The following is a 19,879-nucleotide window of genomic DNA, read 5'->3' on the forward strand; positions in this document are numbered from 1 at the left end:
GGGCTTGAACTCACGGACCATGAGATCATGACCTGAGCCGAAGTCGGACGCTTAACCGACTGAGCCACCCAGGCACCCCGAAATGTAAACTTTAAAAAATGCAATTAGGTTTAAAAAGGGAGTTAATCCTGGGGTGCCTGGTTGGCTCAGTAGGTTAAGTGTCCAACTCTTGGTTTCTGCTCAGGTCATGATCTCATGGTTTGTGAGCCTGAGCCCCGTGTGGGTCTCCACACTGCTGGTGTAGAGCCTGCTTGGGATTCTCTCTCTCTCTCTCTCTCTCTCTCTCTCTCTCAAAATAAATGAATAAACTTACACATGCAAAAACAAAAAAACAAAAAAACCCAAAGAACAAAAACAAAAAGTGACTTATTTCAGAAAATATTAAGCGTCTGCAGTGCCTGGGTGGCTCAGTCAGTTAAGCATCCGGCTCTTGGTTTCAGCTCAAGGTCATGATCTCAGTTTGTGAGATGGAGCCCTCGGCACTGTTAGCAGAGCCTTCCTGGGATTCTCTCTCTCTCTCTGCCTCTCAAAATAAATAAACATTAAAAAAAATTAAGTGATGAACACTTAGAAATGAACACAAGAAACAGAGATCTGGCAAAAATTATGAATGTGCTGCCCTGACAACTCAACATTGGGGAACATTGTTCTAGAATAAGGACTTTGGGCTCAATCATTTTCCATATCAAAATTTTGCGCTCTCTGGGTTTTGTCTGTTCTCCCTGGCTGTTGCTGTTTCCTACCAAAGACTATTTTTGAAAAATCTCCGCCTTATTTTAGCTGACTGAGGGGAAAGAGATTTAGTTGTACTTGGGTTAAGACAAGAACAGAAGGGCCCTAGAGGTTATAGGTACAACCAGCAAAGGGAAAGTGGAGATACGGGGTGAAGTGAAAAACCAGGCACAGAAGGTTCCAGTACTATGGAGAGTGCTACTTCCTTCCCACCCAGCTCCCAGATACAAGGCTGTGGATTCAATTTAAAGGTCATCTTACAATGCAGAGGAAAGAGAAGGGAGAAAGCTCCAATTTTTAAGAAATGTTTATCTTTTCTTTTTAAAAAAGTTATAAAATTCAAGTGGTTGATTAAAGTTAAAAATCTATTGCCACAAAATTTAATGGATTTAAAAGATTTCCGGATCTCTGGACTTTAAGCCCAATATTCTCTCCACATTGATCCTACATTTCTCATAGATCTCACACTTTCAGGTTTTTCTTTAGAAAACACAATCTGAGGTCATTTGTAAGCGATCAGCACTTGGGAGTGCAGGGAGCTCTGGCTGAGGCAGCTGGGGGGCCTGGCAGGACTGGGTGCCCCATTGGGAGCCACACCCTCGCTGCCAGCGCTCCCTGCACAGGACCTGTGAGGCGGGCCAGGGGGTCTCCCTTGCCCTGCAGGCCTCCTGGTCTCTCCAGGGGGATGCCGATCTGCCCTGAGCTTGGCACTTCGTCCAGTGGCCAGCCACACCCTTGGCTTCATTCCACTTTGATTCTGGTCAGTTCCCATCTTCCTTCTCCGCAGAGTTTCAGAACCAAGGAGTGAAACTGCAAGAGACCACCACCCCGCATGGATCAGGCTGGCCCGGCCACAACAAGAGGAGGCCATCCATTCCTTGCTCTCTCTGCTGCCCCCGCTCCCCATTTTGAAGGGCCCCTGGCCAGGCCCAGCCTTTGGGCTCTTCCTCCTCCCTAAGCCATCTCTGTGAGCTTGGGTACCTTCTCAAGGCTGCGCCGATGTCCCACACTGATGAACGTCATGCCCAGCTGCTGGCCGATGCGGTAGAGCTCACTCTCCACCTCCTCAGTCAGGGCGCTGGTGGCTTCATCAAGCACTGAGGGCAGAAGCCGGAGGGAAGAGATAGGGTCCTGCCCCTGCCCACCTCTGCTTCTCCAAACCGCACTTACCTCTGGCTGGGACCAGGGGAAGGCTAACGGCTGCTCTGGCTTACAGGAGCCCTGCCATAGGGAGGGCATGGCCAAAAGAGCAGAGGGCGAGGCTCTACCTGGGAAGCCTTCTACCAGCGGCAGGACAAAATCCCCCCTCTTCCTGTAATAAGCACCAGCTCCGCCTAGAACCGCTCAAAGCAGGGATTCTTAGTTCCCCCCAGGATGTCAGTCCCTGAAGAAGTTCACACCTGCCGTCCCTCTCCAGGCAGAGCTGGGGGGGAGGAGTGTGGCCCCCTTATGGACCGCAGAGCCCGGGGGCATAAAATCACACGCTCTTTCAAGGCTGGCTCTGGCTGCTGCAATGGCAGAATGCTTAGGAACTGGTGGCACATCCAGAGCCGCCCTGAGGATTCCAAGAGCACCCTGCTGCCTCATGGGCAGAGCCCGGCCATCCTGTCCTGCAGGGACAGAGACGCCCAGTCATGCACAGGGGTGCTCTCCTACCCACGTGAAGGCCTCCTCAATTACACACGAACACACACGCACAGACACCTCTGTGAGCACACGGCACCTGGCACGCACACCTGTGGGGCAGGCCTCACCTGCGTACTTTGGCTGCAGGTAGAAGAGCCGGGCAAAGGAGAGCCTCTGCATCTCTCCTGGGGACAGAACGTCGTACCTGAGGAGTGGGAACGAGAGCACCACTAGAGGAAGGAGGATATAGCCTGGCTGTTGCACAGAAGGTCAAGGCAAGAAGAGGTTCCCACGGCAGGAGCCAGCGCCGAGACAGATGGCCAGCACCCTCCTCCCTTCAACCACACTGCAGCCCTGCTGCCCACGAGCTGAGGTCCCAACTCTGCTCCCGAGGCCATGAATATGCCCTTGATGGGCCAGCAAATACCTGGAGCCCAGTCTTTGGGGGAGCTGGCTCTGGAGCACCCCAACTCCCTTCTTACCAGTTCCAATCGACCTGCTGGTCCAGACCCTCTGTCCTCGCCACCAAACTGGACTGTAACACACCCAGAGGGAACACTGTCCATGAAAGGGCCTATCCCTGCTTCCTGTCACCCCACCCCACCCATCTCTGAGACAGAGCTCCATCCTTGCGGTGCACCATGGCAGGACGCCGTGAGAGCAATCTGCCGCAGGCAGAGAGGAATACCTCGTTAACTGCACGGTTTAAGTTTGCTGGAGCATGATGACAAGAAAAAGCAGACTTACTTGTGTTTTGTTATCATTTTAAAATTCGCTCCAGAGAACGCACCCCCTTATTGCCTGTACATGCCCACAGCTCCTGTCGCCACTTTATACTCCGCTCCCCTGATCCAGGCTCCGACTTCCAGTCCCAGGCCCAGGCCGGTCGGCTGGCTCTGCCGGACCAGCACTTGCGGTCGGTGCTACCAGGTGGGCCTGGACCTCAGGGTCCCTGCCCGCACTCACCAGGCCTGCCAACTCCAAGAACCTCACGATCCTCTCATCGTCGGTAGAGCCTGCAACACAGAGAAGCTTTCCTCCAGAAGTCAGCTCCTTCTGGGTGGCCAGAAGAGATGGGGTACATCATGGAAGGGGGCAGAGTCGGGGGGGGCACCAGAATCTGGGCTAAGGCTCTACAGGGACAGGTTATGGCACTTAACACAGAAGGGAAGGGCCAGGTGAAGGAAGTGATCTCTTCCCTTCCTCCAGTGGGCGTCTCCTCAAGGAGAGGAAGACAGAGCAAGACAGAGCAAGAGGAATTTGCAAAATCATAAGCCGTTGAAGAAGAAAACCAACCCGAAACCAGCAGCCTTGCTGGAGCCTCTGCCAAAAGGCACTGGCGAGGCCACAGCCAGGCAGAGTGGGGACAACTGACATGGGAGGACGTGTCTCAGCGAGGCTCAGCTCACCTGAGTCGGGGTAGATCTCCTTTAGGGGATATATCACCTGACAAAACAAAACCACACAGGCCTGAGATGAGGGCCAAAGAGAGGTGGGCGGCACACAGCCCATCCTCCCTCAGAAACAGCCCCAGGAACCGCCAAGGCCAGGCTCCTCTCCACCTGAGGACGGCAAGGAACACCCGGGCCAAGAGTCCAGTGGGAGACGTTGAGCCGGCAGATGGTGGGGCAGGGCCCCCAGAATCCAACCTGCCCCCAGGAGCCACTCTAATGGCCCAATCCACGGATGTGAATAGAAAGTTCTTAGGGCCAGGGCGTTGCTAGGCAGGGGCCATTTTATTACCCCACCTGCTACCCCAGAACTCTCTAGCGCTGAGACCCGTCACACTGCCAGAAGCCTCAGTGAGGGGAGGGGTAGGAGTGGGCTCCACACTGACCTGCTCCCGAAGGGTCCCATCAGTGAAGAATGGCTTTTGTGGCAAGAACAGCACCCCATGGGGCCCAAAGTCCGTCAGCATCTGCACTGAGCCTGCAGAGCCCACAGAAACCTCCATTTTGAGATCTCCCAGACAGAGTAACTGCCTCTCACTTCCTTTCCTGACAAAAACACCCGGATTTTTACACACACACACACACACACACACACGCATCCCACCAGCTGGCTCAGAGGCAGGGAGGGCTGGTTCTCACCCCGTGTGCTTGTCCAGAGGCTGCCTAGAACCCGGAGCAAGGAGGTCTTGCCGGTGCCCGTGTTGCCCGTGATGAGCAGGCTCTGACCTTCAGAGATCTTCAGGCTCAGATCCTTGATTAAGGGTTTGTTAGAGAAGGGGGCACAGATGGAGACCCGCTCGAGGAGAAAAGCTGTGTCCGTTGGTTCTGCGGCTGGCCAGTCTGGGGCCCTGTGATTAAGAGGAGGGGAGTGTGGGGAAGATAAGTAGTGTGTTTTGCCAGCGGGGAGGGTCTTGTCCTTGGGGGTGGGGTCTTACCTCTGAATAGAGGGGTGGTTATGGGCTAAACTACGTCCTCAAAATAACATGCTGAAGTCTCAACCCCTAGTGCCTCAGAGTGTAACTGCACTTGAAGATAAGGTATTTAAAGAAATGACTGCATTAAAATGAGGCCATTAGGATAGGGCTCTGATCTAATACAGCTGAGGTCATTTCAAGAAGGAGAGGGTCACCCGGGTGGCTCAGTCGGTTAAGCGTCCCACTTTGGCTCAGGTCAGGAACTCATGGTTTGTGAGTTCGAGCCCCACGTTGGGCTCTGTGCAGACAGCTCGCGGCCTGCTTTGGATCCTCTATCCCCCTCTCTTTTTGCCCTTCCCCTGCGTGCTCGCTTGCTCTCTCTCAAAAATAAACATTTAAAACAAAAAACAAAAAGAAAAGAAAAGGGAGAGGCTCACACACAGGGAAGAGGCCAGGAAAGGGCACAGGGAGAAGACAGATCTGCAAGCCAAGGAGAGAAGCCTCAGAAGAAACCAACCCAGACAATAACCTGATTTGGGACTTCCAGTCTCCAGAACTGTGAGGAAATAAATGTTGGATAAGTCACCTGGTCTATGGTATCGTTAGGGCAGCCCTAGCAGACTAACAGAGGTAGGGCTGGGGGCACCTCCTTTATTCCAGGCTTCACAAAGCCCCGCACGTGACTCCTTACCCCCACTTGGCAGATGAGGAAACCAAGTCAGGTGGCTAAGTAACTCCCTCGGGGTCACAGGGCTGAAGCTGTCTAACTAGAAGACGAGCGGGTTTTCATAGCGCGTGTAACCAGGAGCTATGACAGGACGGGCATGGTGGTCATAAAGGGATCTGGAGCTGCTGGGTCTGCGCAGACACTCATCTCCCCCGGACAACAGCACCTCTGGTCTCCTGTGGTCACTGCCCATCTCCCCAGCCCGAGGCCCAGAGGTGCACGAAGCCTGAATTCTGAACAGGGCAACAGTTCTGGTTTTAGTCCCTAAGGAGAGAGTTGTGTGTAGTCCCTGGAGTTCAGGCTGTTTCCATGTCTGAAAGCTTTCTCTGTGGCCACTGTTCAAGTACTTTCTGTGAACTGTGATTCTAATCCTCGCAAGCACCCTGAGAGGAAGGTTAACTGTTCCCCTTACGGAGATGAAGAAACTGAGACACAGAAGAACAGTTAAGTAATTAGATCAGGAAAAGCGAGGACATGAAACAAATCCTCAGTTGCACAGAAAGGTCAGAAACATCACCGAGCATGCAAGGAGACACGTATAAAGACGTGAGGGTGTGAGCGAGGCAAGGGGAACAAGCGTGCCCTGAGGAAAGGGGTAGGTGGCGGGGCTCAGTGGGAGGGGTACCACTCAGATTCGTCTTGTTCTCACAGGCCCAAGCGGCTGTGCGCACTTGCTTCCGGCAGCTGAGGAAGTTGTGAATGAACACAACAGATGCCAGAACAGCAACACTAACTGTGAACATGTGTAACGTGTCGGGCATGAGGCAGCGATCTCCCTCATTTGCTCCGCACAGTTCTGCTGCACGGCTGGGCAAGAGCAGGGCTCCAGGGCGAACCCGAACTGGGCACCCCCAGAGCTGCCTCCTCAACCGCTGTGCCACCCTGCCAGGCCGGCACCCACCTGTCCACGTCCCACTCGCTCTCATCCAGGATCTCACCACCGTGCGACTTCGGGGACATGTCCAGAAGGGTCTCCTCAAGTTCCCCGATCCTGGGCAAGAAATGAAAATCTGAGGAGGGTCTGAAGGCCCAGGTGAAGGTGTTAGTCTCCCTCTCTCACACCCACTAGCATAAGGCTTTTCTGTTCCTTTTTTTCATGCAGCTACTTCTCCAAGTGGCACATGCTCTGCTCAGGACGTGGGGAGGGGCCTGACGCGGCCTCACCTGTGCGTGTAACCAGCCACGTCTGAGAGGGTGCTGGAGAGGTCGATGAGCCGGGTGAAGCAGCTGATGAGGTAAATGCACACAAAGGCATTCTGCACAGGACAGGGAGCACTGATCAAAGGCCTGGACTCTGAGGTCCTGGGCACTTGGCTGAAGGGGATGGCATGAGGGGTCAGCGGGGGGGGGGGGGGGGGGGGGATTCTCACCTTGCTGACCACGGTGCTGAGCTCTGTGGGGCTCAGGTCTCCATAGACACCACTGAAAATAGGGATTGCGATCACAATGTAACTCAGGATGCTGCCCAGATAGTCAAATGTGTTGATGCCAACTGTAGAAGACAGAGACACCCAGGATGAGAGACTCAGGAACCATTCATGCGCTCTGAGGGAGGAAGAGCCAAGCAGGGCCAAGCTATTCCCTGGATCCTCATTCTCCCGAAGGTACTCATGGCAAAGGCAGTGGCTCCTTGTGGTTAATTCCTTCATCAGAGCAAAGTGATTCGTGCAGAGAAAAAGCAGGGAGGTGTGGGAAGGGAAGGGGACTATCCCAATCCTGTGCTCCTGCCTCCAGGGGCTCCCTCCACCTACTGTACAGCCACAGCTCCTTGGACATCAGCTCCCTCTGGGTCTGAAGGAGTCTCTGCAGCCTGCGGTCTGTCCTCATGTGCTCCACGTGCCCAGCTCTGGAGAGAAGGGCTGGGGTGTCCATGGGGCCTGGAGAGCCTTATTCCAGGCCAGGGGACCCCTCCATCCCTCATCACACATCACATGCTCCTTTAGGGACCAAGCCCGTTCGAATAGTCTTCACCTCAGACCCTTCCTGCTACCAGCACCCATTCATTGCCTTGTTTTCTCAACACAGTGTTGTCTGCAGAAAGAACATGAACTCTAGATTGGGCAGAGCTGGTTCAAATCTTGGCTCTGGCCAATTACTAGCTGGGTGACGCTGATAAGTTACTTAAGCCTCAGAATCTCAGTTTCTTCTTCTATAAAATGGAGCTAATAGCACCTACATAACAAGTCAAAGTGAGAATTTCTAAACATAAAGCGCCAGGCATAAGAGGGGCCCTCAATAAATGACAGCTGTTATTGCTAAACAAATATACACGTAGTCGCTATGTGGCAGGCCCTGTGCTACTTAGCCAGTGAGATAAAGAAGTGGATAAAATAGTCCCTGTCCTTGAGCTCCCAGTTCAGGGGGGGACAGGCAGACACTGCATTCTCCACCTGGCACGTGGAAAGTGTCAGAGGGACAGAGAAGCCATTAGAAGCCACCCAGAGCTCCAACAACCAACCTGCTTTCCTCTTGAGAGGCTGCAGAATCCAAAAACAACTTAGCACAGGCCCAGCCCTACCCACCACACAACCCAACCCCACCTTGCAGATTCCTAGTATCCTTGGCGCCCCCAAGTGGTGGCTGCTACAAACTTCAGCAGAGCTGGACAAGTGCAAAAGTCCCTGGGCAATGAGATCCAGATAATTCAATGGCAGCTTCCACGAACACCTCTGGGCCCTGAGCTATTAGTCCGAACAACGATTCCACAGGCCTCCAAGAGGCAAGGCCCAGGGACTTGCCCTGACTCTGAGGGAAGGAATGAAATTTCACAATGCTGCTGTCAGGAGACCAGGTGACTCTTTGTTCCACTTGAACAGTGTAAGAACCAGGTCTCCTGATCTCGTGAGGCTCCCTTTCCTTCTTTATGCTACAGAGACAAAGGATTGGCCTTTGACTCTTTGATCAGCCATCAGGCAGTGGCAGAAAGCCATTTTAAAGAGGGTAAGACAAAGGCAGAGGCAATGCCTTACAATCCTCACCAAGATGTGAAGCATTCACTCATTTCATTCTTAGAACAAATTTAGGCCCCACGTTAGGCCACTAGAAGGGACCAGCTTCAGAAGCAAAAATCCCTGGACATAAGGATGAGGCCGACAAGGTCAGTGAGAGATACGGGGACAGGGTCATAGCCAAATGGAAATACTCGGCCCCTAGGCTCAGTGATGGTAGGAGGGCTGTACAATTCGTCTTCCCTTCTCTGCCATCTCTTCTATCAGCTCTGATGAGGCAGAAGGGAACTATCCCCACCCGACTCACCTGAAGAAAGCAGCAGGCTCAGCATTGACCCGGATCTGCATGTGCTTGAACCTGCGCAGACCAAAGGGAAACGTGTGCTGACAGTGGCCAGTACTGGCCCCTCTCCTTTCAGAGGCCTGGACTAAGACCTCCCAAGAGGAACCCAGCTCCACCTCAAAACTGTGGCCGTCTTGGCGTAGCCCTTCCCTGAGCTGTCATAAGGCAGGAATCCCAGGACCTGTGAGGGGTGACAGACGCCCTGAAGACAGGGCAGCTCCTCAGCTCCCCAGAGGACAGGTGCATTCCTGCCCACACCACCGCCTCCCAGGGCCCAACTTGAAGGAGCGGGGCCCGAGAAGCAAGAACAGGGGCTGGATCCATCGGCTGAGCCAAACCAGGGAGGTTGGAACAGAAGCACATGAGAAGGCCAAGGGATGATGATGGCCAATCGGACACTGTTCTCGGTGCTTCTCATGTATAATCTCAGTAATCTTCCTCACCACCCTCTCTGCAGGCAACGGTATCACCCCTTTCAGAGATGGGATCACTGAAGTTTAGGGAGGTTCAAGACCTCACCCAAGAGCACGTGGCTAGTAACTAGCACAGGCTGGGATTTGAATGAGGGTGTCTTATTCTAGGTCTCATTCTTTAGCCACTGTGCTCAGCCCAGGAACCTCACGCAAGAGAGACATACCTGAAATCCCCCTCCAGCTTCTCCTGCTGCACCAGCTTTGCCACGATGGGCCCCATCAACATTTTGTTCACCACGGTTCCCAGAATGAAATACCCGAAGATGCTCATAGGCCCAAGCCAGCCTGTGCTGAAAAGCAGAGGGGTGGGGGTGGGGAGTGTGTGTGTGTGTGTGTGTGTGTGTGTGTGTGTGTGTGTATGTGACACATATGTCTGCAGGGCTCAGCCCTGATTCTTGCTCACTTTCAGGTACCAGTTGTCCAGTTTCAGCCAGCAGTCCTGTGGGACCTCTGCTCCTGTGTGAGGGGGGCATTTGCTACCTGATCTAGGAGGTCAGAGTACCAGGATCCCCGTGACACTGATATGTCACATGTCTCAAGGGAGGACAGGGGGGCGAGCACAGGACAGAGGAAGGCTTCCTGGGCTACAGGTAGGAGGGAAGGAAGGCCCTGACTTGGGAGAGTTTGTGTGAGTGAGGGACCTCGGGGGAAACACCTGGCTGGGGGGGGAGGAGAGGTGTCACCTTTGGAAGCACTGGTAGGTGTAGTAGAGGAGGGTGAAGGGCGAGATGATCAGTTTGCTAGCCATGCTGCTGAGCTGCCGGCAGAACCGTTCCACGTCCTGGCTGATGCGCTGGTCCCTGGAACCAACAACACAGAGCAACTGGACCAGGGAGCAGGGCAGAGGGTGGAGAGAGTGGAGACTGATTCTGGTTACCTCTCATCCTGACCTTGCCTTTCGGCACTGTCAGCTACGATCCCAGGGAAAGATGGACCCAGATAAGCACTGGTTTTCCTAGAGGCACCGAGACCCTCAGGACCTTTAAATGGGGTTCTGAAGAGTGGCTTCTTAGGGTACCTCAGTTTACCCCTCAGGAAAAGTGGCAACTGAAAGGTCCAGTACCCAAGGGTCCTGAGCAGCACCAGAGAAAGACACGAGGGTAGATAAGCCGAGTTTCTGGATGAGCAGAAAAGCTATCCTGTCTATCTAGCTCCTCCCAATCCCTTCTGCAAGCCCGAGCCTCCCCCATTTTAACTATCTGGCTGCAGAAGCTTCATATGGGGTGAGCCATGGAGAAGCCTAGAAGAGAAAGAGGCAACAGGCATCTGAAGAATCTTTGCTGCAAAGCTCAGCTTAGGCTGAGGAAAGCAAGAAAGTGCCTGAGGGTGGTGGGTGGAGAGGGAATGAGTATGAGGAGGGACTCCTCAGGTCCCACTGCACCGCCGGGGGCCACACTGACTCCTATTTCCAATGAGAGGCACCACCCTGGGCAAGTCACTTGCATGCTCTGGGCCTCAGTTTCCTCACCTGTAAAATAACAAGAGCGAACTCACACTGGAACCCTGGTCATGTGCCAGGTACCGCATATGTGCACTCCATGAAAATCATCTGAGATATTCTTCAGATAGGAACTGTCATCCTCATTTCCCAGAAAGAGGACCTGGGGCTCAGTGAACTAAGGCCTATAAACTGGGAGGGGACAGAATGAAGATCTAAATCTCACATGGAATCCTAGGCAGCAGTAATTTTCTACTGCTGAAAATCCAAGAGCTGTTCTGCTCCCGAGGACACTTTCTTCGGATGGTGCCTGGTTTGGAAATGCAGGATATAAAACGGACAAAAGGGAGCTGCTCCTATCTTTTAGCTCCCTATTCTCAGCCCTGCAGCCCCTCCAGGGAGCCTCCAGGGTCTCCTTCCCGTAGGGTGCTTATCAACACTTGCACCTAACTGTGGATGAGCTCTCAGGGGCGTGCAACAGGGACTCTCCAGGGCTGAGCCAGCCCGACAGGACCCTGCAGACGGTAGGGAGGACCGAGAGCGGGCGCCTACGGGTTATCGACGTCATCCCGCAGCACGTTGAGGGTGTAGTACACACGGCCCTGGAAGTAGAAGCGGTGAAGGTGCTCGGTGAGGTCCTTTCTCCAGCTCACATACAGCAGGTTGCAGGTGAACTGGTCAAAGCTCTTCAGCTGTGCAGCGGGGGAAGCAAGAGGAAGGGAGCGAGAGGGAGAGATGGCTTACTGCAAGCCTCAGCCAGAAGCTCAGGGCCGGCAGAAGGCCTCTGCTGACCAGTCCCAGCCCACTCTGATTATTCTCTGTCCACTCAGCACTTCTGCTTGTTTCAAGTGTCAAGTCAGGGGATTCTTCCCTCCCTCCCGTGCGCATTCCTTCACGAAGCACTAAAGGGCTTATCAAAGCCAAGACAGTAATTGTTCTGTCTTCTACTGAGAGCAGGTGAGCTTCTGGAGACTGGGAGGGTATTTCTATGCCATTTATGTTCTTACTTTTCTGTCCCCCAAAGCTTAGAACAGGGTTATGTACACACAGGTGTTTCCTTCCAGAAGACCCATCAAAAGTGCCCCGAGTGTGATGAGAAGTGACTTCCCCAAGAAAGCAGGTAGTACAGGCAGACAGAGCATCAGGCTTGAGTCCTAGCGGAGGCCTGACTCTCCCTGTTCACCACTGATGGAGCACTTACACGCTAAGCCTGAGGCAATGACAATGAGCTCAGTCTAGCAAGAAAACAATGACCAGGGTATGAGGAGTATTACAGCAGAGGTTAACTCAAAGTATTAGTTAAGCAGAGAAGAGGGCAGGGTTTGGTGGACAAAACATGAAGGAGAATGCTAAGGAGGACTTGAAGGAGGTGACAACAGCAGAACCTTGAAAAGTGAGCAGGCATTAACCGAGGGAAGGGAAGGGAAGGGAAGGGAAGGAGGCCATCCTGCAGGAAAGCCGCAGGTGCAAGGGCTGGGAGGCGACACGGTGCCAGGCTGAACCATGGCCTCAGCCCCACAGAGAAGCAGCAGCCCCCTAGCTGCTGATCCCCAATTTCAAGTGCTCTGAGCTCCCTGAAGCAAGAGTCCTGGGAATGGAAGGGACAAGATCATTTCTGCTAAATACCGATTTAACCAGAACCTCCCAGCCTAGTCCTGGAAGCTTGAAACACCTGAGGAATTAGGCCAAACAGCAAGATCAATGCCCTGAACAGGGCTCTGAACTCCAGTTCCCAGAAAAGGGAGGGAACACCCCTCTCACAGCCTGATTCCTGCTTCCTGGTGGCTAAGTCCCACTGGGCATTCTGCTTACACTAGGCTGGAGAAGAAGAGAAACACACGGAGAACACCTTACCATGGAGTTGAGAATGATGAGCACGACAGCCAGGAATGTCAGGGTCTTGAACCCATCCAAGTCTTTGTTTCCCAGGACCCCATAGTACTGACTTGGGATCAAGCCAACCTGGTAGATCACCAATTGTTCTGGGGTGGGGAAAGGAGTCAGAAATCAATGATGAAGGATGAGAAAACGAGAAGGGAGGCTTCCCCTTGAACACCTGCCTCATCAACTCTCCAGAGAGAAGGAACCCCAAAGCCCCCTCCAACCTGGGCTCACTCACTCACCCAGTAGGGCCACACACAAAAGGGTCAGGAACATCAAAGCATTCTGTGATGACCAAGAGGGAAACAAAACCTTCTGTATCTGCAGGAACCGCTGGAGAAATTGCAGATCTAATTTGGGCCTGAAGAAGAGAAGCAGAGAGAAACCTAAGACAGCCATTAAGCCTTAGAGAGCAGTTACCAAATTTCTCTACATTGTTCTATGGAGGGGTCCAGGCCAGGCAGCAAGAATGTGAGGAATAGATGGGAGAGAAAGGAATTTCTGTAAGCTGGTAAATGCTATAAACGGTTATTTACCAAAAATCTACAGCTAAAAAACAGTTAATGAAGAAACTTTAGCCACATCCTCTATACGGTCCCAAACATGACAAGAAAGCCCATCAAGGATTTTAAGGTTCTAGTTAGATCAATAAAGCAAGAAAAATAAATGAGGTAAAAGAATTAAAAGGGGAGAGATTAAATGGTCTTTATTTGCAGATAATGCGATCAATTACCCAACAAACAGCAAATCAATAGGCAAATGATGGAAATAAAAGGAGTTCAGCTAGATATAGGGTTAACATACAAATCTCAATAGTGTTCTATGCCAACAATTACCAACTGGAAAATATAAAGAAAATAAGATGTCATTTACAAAAGAAAAGCCTTAAAAACAACTACAAAATACCCAGAAATTAACTTTTGAAAGGAGTGTATAAGACATTTTGGAAGAGGGGCGCCTGGGTGGCTCAGTCGGTTAAACATCATCCGACTCTCGATTTCGGCTCGGGTCATGATCTCAACATTCATGAGATGGGAGTCCCTCGTCAGGCTCTGTGCTGACAGCGAGGAGCCCGTTGGGATTCTCTCTCCTTCTCTCTCTGTCCCTCCCCTGCTCGTGTGTGCAAGCACACGCTCTCAAAAATAATAAACATTAAAAAAAAATACATTTTGAAAGAAAACAGAAAGCTCTGTCATAGGATGTGAAAGAAGACTTAGATAGAGCTGGGATGACTTAACATTCTATAAAGATAGGGTGCCTGGGTGGCTCAGTTAAGCATCTGACTTCGGCTCAGGTCACGATCTTGTGGTTTGTGAGTTCAAGCCCCGTGTCAGGCTCTGTGCTGATAGCTCAGAGCCTGGAGCCAGCTTCAGATTCTGTGTCTCCCTAGCTCTCTGCCCCTCCCCTGCTCGTGCTCTCTCTCTCAAAAATAAACATTAAAAAAAATTTTTTTTTAATTATATAAAGACCTCATTTCTTGGGGCGCCTGGGTGGCGCAGTCGGTTAAGCGTCCGACTTCAGCCAGGTCACGATCTCGCAGTCCGTGAGTTCGAGCCCCGCGTCAGGCTCTGGGCTGATGGCTCAGAGCCTGGAGCCTGTTTTCGATTCTGTGTCTCCCTCTCTCTCTGCCCCTCCCCCATTCATGCTCTGTCTCTCTCTGTCCCAAAAATAAATAAACGTTGAAAAAAAAATTAAAAAAAAAAAAGACCTCATTTCTTTTTTTTTTTTTAACGTTTATTTATTTTTGAAAGACAGAGAGACAGAGCGTGAGCAGGGGAGGGGCACAGAGAGAATGACACAGAATCTGAAGCAGGCTCCAGACTCCAAGCTGTCAGCACAGAGCCTGATGCCGGGGGCTGAAACTCACAAACCATGAGATCATGACCGGAGCCGAAGTGGGACGCCTAACCACTGAGCCACCCGGGTGCCCCTATAAAGACCTAATTTCTAACAGAAGTAGCCTATTAATTCTGTATAATACCAATCACAAGCAGAACTTCTCCGAGGAACTCTACAAGGAAATATAAAGGCCCGTGAATAGCTGAGGGCAATTGTGAAGAACAGAAAAGGAGGAGGAAGAGACTCAAACCATCAGTTATTAAAACAAATCATATTGCAGAGCTGTGGTTTTAATACAGGAACAAGAAGACCAATGGGACAGAGACCAAAAAGAAAAAACAGACCTATGTTTACATGGGCACATAATAGAGGCTGTGTCACAAGAAATGACATATTGATACTAACACCTGCTTACACTCAGTAAACAACACTATATGCCCAGTACTGTTCTCCATGTATTTTACATGTATTAATTCATTTGGTTGCCACAACCCTAAGAGATGGAAACTACATCCTATTTTATGGATGAGGAACTAAAGCCAAAGAGGGTAAGTAACTTGCCCTGTCACCACCTGGTAAGTGGCAGCCTTAGGGTTTGGATAAGGCCACCTAGGTCCAGGAAAGTGAGCTCTTAACTATGCTCCAAAGGCTCTCTAACTTCTAATCATTTATTTATTTTTAAAAAATTTTTTTTTCAACGTTTATTTATTTTTTGGGGGGGGACAGAGAGAGACAGAGCATGAACGGGGGAGGGGCAGAGAGAGAGGGAGACACAGAATCGAAAACAGGCTCCAGGCTCTGAGCCATCAGCCCAGAGCCCGACGCGGGGCTCGAACTTGCAGACCGCGAGATCGTGACCTGGCTGAAGTCGGGCGCTTAACCGACTGCGCCACCCAGGCGCCCCACTAACTTCTAATTATTAATTCATTAGCTATAATTGAAAAAGGCAGAGGAAAATTTAGGTCATTACCTCACATCATTTAGAAGGATAAAATTTAAAAACTCCAAATGGATTGAAAGTCTAAAGGTGAAAAGCAATTCTATTTAGTTAATAGAAGGAACTGCAGAAGAACATCTTAATGAAGATACAGTGGGAAGATACTCCTCAAATAAGACCCCAGACCCACAAATTTTTATAAAGGGGAAAACAAATGCACTTATTACTTTTGTGTGTGTGTGTGTGTGTGTGAGAGAGAGAGAGAGAGAGAGAAGCAGAGAGTGAGAGGAAGAGAGAATTCCATGAGGGGCAGAGACAGAGGTAGAGCGAGAGTCCCGAATCGGGGCTTGAGATCACCTGAAACGGGGTTTGAACCTGGGCTGAAGTTGGATGCTTAACCAACTGAGCCACTCAGGCACCCCACGGACTTATTTTTGCTCAACACTGTGCCACGGGTTAAATTAAAAGACTTGCAGAAGGTGTGTGCGGAGTGTAAAACCAACAAGGAATCAAAATCTAGAGCATACAATGAATTCCTACAAGTCAGGACAACAGGAAATCCATAGAAAAGTGAGAAAAGGGGACGCCTGGGTGGCTCAGTCGGTTAAGCATCAGACTTTGGCTCAGGTCATGATCTCAAGGTTCCTGAGTTCAGGCCTCGCATTGGGCGGGCTCTGTGCTGACAGCTCGGAGCCTGGAGCCTGCTTGAGATTCTGTATCTCCCACTCTCTCTGCCCCTCCCCAGCTCATGCTCGCACTCTCTCTGTCTCAAAAATAAACATTAAAAAAAAAAAAGAAAAAGTGAGAAAAGGATACAAACAGGCAATTCAGAAAAGGGGAAACCCAAATGCTTAATACATGAAAATTAACACAAGGGGATGCCACCTTACAACCCATCATATGGATAAACATTAGAAAATCAAAAAATACCAAACGTTGGGGGGATATGAAGAAGTCAGAACCTTTATGCAATGCTGCTGGGAAGTATAAACTGATGTGACCATTCCAGAGAATAATTTTGCAGATGTAGGTATGACCTAGCATCCTACCCGGGGGGGGGGGGGGGTGGATAATCCAGAAAAATATCACCCATATCCACAAGGAGACAAATGCCAGTATGTTTGCGGTGGTTAAAAACTGGAAGCAATCTAAGTGTCCGTCATTAGGGGAATATGTAAGTAAAATGCGGTCTAAAGTATGTAGAGTAGCATTTCATGCAGCCCCGGGAAATGAAAACTAGATTACTACTGAACATAGGATCTCAAAAGCATTACGTTGAGTCAAAAAGTTTAAAAACAAATCACAGCATATTATAACTTATGGAATTCAAAACCACTATATACCTTTCAAGGTAACAAATACGCAAACTTGTATACACTGGGCTGTACAAACACTCTTTTAATACACCAGAGTGGGGCGTCTGAGAAGGGGGGTGAAATGCGACTGAGAATACGGAACGAAGGAAGATACAAAAGCAGAACACAAGAGGGGCTTTACACTGGACCACAGTGTGCTAAGAACTGAGAATGACGATTAATTCAATTCTGTGCACTTGAAGTTCTTAGGGGGGCGGGGGCGGAGCCAGTTCCGAGGGAGAGGATCCCGCAGAGGGCTGGAGGAGGCCTCGGATCGCGGGAGGGTGGGCGCCCCCTCGCAAGCTCCTCTTTTGCCTGGACCGGGCCGAGGACGGAAGGCAGCGGGGCCCCTTCCTCACCTACCCCCGGGGAGGGCACCCTGAGGCCCGGCCCTCCTCCCGGGCCGCCCTGCTCACCTGGCGCCAGCCCCGGCCGCCGGCCCCGGGACCGCCATAAGCCGGATTCCGCCCTCCGCCGGAGCCCCGCGGCCCCAGAGTGGGCTTCGGGAAGAGTGCAAAGAGCACGCGGCTAGCCGAAGAGGGGAGGGGCCATGGCTACCACGGAGACGGGCGGATAGAGAGGAAGGAGCAGGGCGCTGCGGCCGCTCCCGGAAGCGACCCGCTCCTCGAAAAGAACCAAAGAGTGCTGAGAGGCACATTCTGTGGAGCAGGCGCTTTACAGCGCCCCCTGCTGGATCCGGAAGATTTCCCTTTTGACAAGAAGTAGCCAAGAAGTGTGACTGTTTTGTGACAAGTATTTTAGACTCAGAATGTAGATGTGTCGTACATTCTCCCAAAGAAACCGCGGTGGTATTTTAACAGTAAATCAGGATTCCGGATTGCAGTTGTAACGAAATCCAACGTTGCGGTGGTGTAAGTGATCGGGCTTTTCCCTTAAGCCTTCATGGAGTGGCCACTGTTTCCATCTCACCGTCTTTCCAAGTGTAATTGCCCTGGCCCCGAGCTTTTCCATGGATGGCTCGCTCTCAAAATTAGTTCAAATGTCACCTTCTCACCCTACCCAGAATATGTCTTCCTGCCCCATCATTCCCTATTGCCATTACACGTATTCATTCATTCATTCATTCATTCACTGATTTTAAAGTAATCTTTACGCCCAGTGTGGAACTCGAACTCATAATCCCAAGATCAAGAGTGGAATCTTCTACCGACTAAGCCAGCCAGGCGCCCCACTTTTATTTTCTTCATTATAATTATCACTGAAGCCATCTTGTTTCTTTGCTTTTTGTTTGTCTTCACCTATAAGAATAAACTTTATTTGATCAGGGACTCTGCCTTGCTCCTTTCCGTATACCTAGTATCTGGAACGCTGCCAATACTTACTAAGTACTTAATAAATATTTGTGAAATGTTGGAGAACCAAATGCTTGTCGTCTTATTACTACTGTGCCCAAAGGGAGGTGGGAAATATATCAAGAAAACAAGCAGCGTGGAGAGAAAGACAAACACCGTATGATTTCACTTGATGTGGAATTTAAGAAACAAAACAAAAGAGCAGGGAGGGGGGGGGGGGAGAGAGGCAAACCAAGAAACAGGCCCTTAACAGTAGAGTACAAACTGATGGTTAACAGGGGAGGGGGGATGGGAGGTTGGGTTAAATAGATGATAGGGATTAAACAGTACACTTGTCCTGATGAGCAGTAGGTGATGTGTGAAATTGTTGAATCACTACATTGTACACCTGGAACTATAACACTGTAAAAAAAAAAAAAAAAAAAAAAAGAGAGAGAGAGAGAGAGAGAGAGAAAGAAAAAAAAAAAAATATAGCAGCTTGATCTCACAGGGCCCTAAGTTTGAATCTGGATGAACCTCCTTGTCTTCCTTCAATCCTTATTAAGTGTAAACTATATGCCAATAACTCAGCAAGACACATGCATCCCCTGTCTTCACTGAGCTGGTGGTCAACCTGGAAGGCCCACCTGTTGACAATTACAGTGTCTTCATGAAGTGTGGTGACAAAGACCCACAGCAGCAAGGTTTCTCAAACAGGACAGTATTGACTTTTTGGGCCTCATAACAAGGGAGGGTGCCTGGGTGGCTCAGTTGGTTGAGCATCTGACTCTCGATTTCATCTCAGGTCATGATCCGAGGGTTGTGGGATCGATTGTTCCAGTATCAACTGGATTTAATAATATATTAGTTTAGGGGCATCTGGGTGGCTCGGTCGCTTAAGCGTCTGACTTCAGCTCAGGTCATGATCTTGCAGTCTGTGGGTTCAAGCCCCATGTTGGGCTCTGTGATGACAGCTCAGATCCTGGATCCTGCTTCAGATTCTGTGTCTCCCTGTGTCTCTGCCCCTTCTCCACTCACACTTTGTCTCTCTCTCTCAAAAATAAAAAATAAAAACTTTAAAAATTAATATATTAGTTTACATTTCTAAATTATCTACTAGATAATTTCCAACTCTTAAATCCTGAAGTGGGGACAGTGGGAAATCTGACAGAACACCTAAAAATTTTAAAAATATTTCCTTACTATCAAATATACTATGATCACGTGTCTAATTGTCTTATAGCTGTGATTTTTTTTTTATAGTTAAAGAATAATCAGGATGCAAATAAGGCCCACACATAGCAGTTGATAGATGCATCTTTTGAAACTCTTTTAACTTATAGATTCCTCCTCCACCACCTTAGGCCAACCGTCTAACTGGTTTCTCTGCTTAAATTCTTGTTGCTGCCCTAACCCAGTTCCTACACAGCAGCAAAGGGAATCTGCAAAAATGTAAACTCCTTTACATCAACACCTCACTCAGACCTCAGTGCTTCAAAGGGCTCTAGGGCCTTGGCCCCACCTACCACTCCAACTTCTTTAGGGGCCAGGAAACAACCCTGTTCCCCTTAACTCTTCTGTTAATTTCTATTCTTCCTTCTGTCCCCAGTGTAATGTCTCTTCCCCGGAAGTCCCTCTCCTAACTGCCCCCTCTAAAGAAAGACTCCATTATTCCCTCCCCCAGTACCCCATTTTTTCTCCTTATAGCACTTGTTGCGCATTGTTGTTGTTTTTTTCACTCCGTGTGTTTGCTTCATTAATGCCTCTCTCTCCACAGACTGTCAGCTCCATGAAGGCACGGACCACAGGCCTGTTGTGTCCGCCCTGACTCTGCTTCCTTTGTGTAAAAGCACTCAGTACGAGCACAAGAAATACTTGTTGAACAAAGATCAGTTAGACAACCCCTAACCTCACAAAACACAC

At 50.4% G+C, this 19,879-nt stretch overlaps 1 protein-coding gene across 7 annotated transcripts; it reads right to left on the reverse strand.

Moving 5' to 3' along the window:
• Positions 1–1,023: 1,023 nt before the first annotated feature.
• Positions 1,024–17,255, reverse strand: ABCD4 (ATP binding cassette subfamily D member 4). Of its 7 annotated transcripts, XM_030319550.1 has the most exons (20): positions 17,081–17,255; positions 12,776–12,894; positions 12,507–12,634; positions 11,205–11,344; positions 9,898–10,014; positions 9,618–9,670; positions 9,379–9,499; positions 8,706–8,756; positions 7,202–7,296; positions 6,821–6,942; positions 6,615–6,706; positions 6,352–6,441; positions 4,449–4,657; positions 4,196–4,287; positions 3,768–3,804; positions 3,325–3,374; positions 2,841–2,893; positions 2,487–2,563; positions 1,714–1,829; positions 1,024–1,542 (listed from the first exon to the last, which is right to left on the reverse strand). In XM_030319550.1, the coding sequence occupies exons 1-20, from the start codon at positions 17,116–17,118 to the stop codon at positions 1,474–1,476; spliced, it is 1,869 nt and encodes a 622-aa protein (XP_030175410.1). In that variant the 5' UTR covers positions 17,119–17,255; the 3' UTR covers positions 1,024–1,473. The 7 variants fall into 7 exon arrangements, with proteins under 7 accessions (XP_030175410.1, XP_030175411.1, XP_030175417.1 ...); XM_030319551.1 differs by lacking the exon at positions 9,618–9,670 and having other exon boundaries at positions 9,379–9,504; positions 17,081–17,253; XM_030319557.1 differs by lacking the exons at positions 12,507–12,634; positions 12,776–12,894 and having other exon boundaries at positions 17,081–17,134.
• Between the last annotated feature and the right edge of the window lie 2,624 nt (positions 17,256–19,879).

The sequence above is a fragment of the Lynx canadensis genome, chromosome B3, assembly GCF_007474595.2.
Source record: "Lynx canadensis isolate LIC74 chromosome B3, mLynCan4.pri.v2, whole genome shotgun sequence".
Taxonomy (NCBI): domain Eukaryota; kingdom Metazoa; phylum Chordata; class Mammalia; order Carnivora; family Felidae; genus Lynx; species Lynx canadensis.

Excerpts from the sequence above, each read along its gene's own strand:
- ABCD4 (XM_030319550.1), bottom strand. The coding sequence starts at position 17,118 with ATGGCGGTCCCGGGGCCGGCGGCCGGGGCTGGCGCCAG. Across the intron at positions 6,943-7,201 it reads CAAGGAGCTGTGGCTGTACA|TTGGCATCAACACATTTGAC; the intron begins GTAGGTGGAGGG and ends TGTCTTCTACAG. Across the intron at positions 2,894-3,324 it reads TCTTGGAGTTGGCAGGCCTG|TCCAGTTTGGTGGCGAGGAC; the intron begins GTGAGTGCGGGC and ends GGTGTGTTACAG.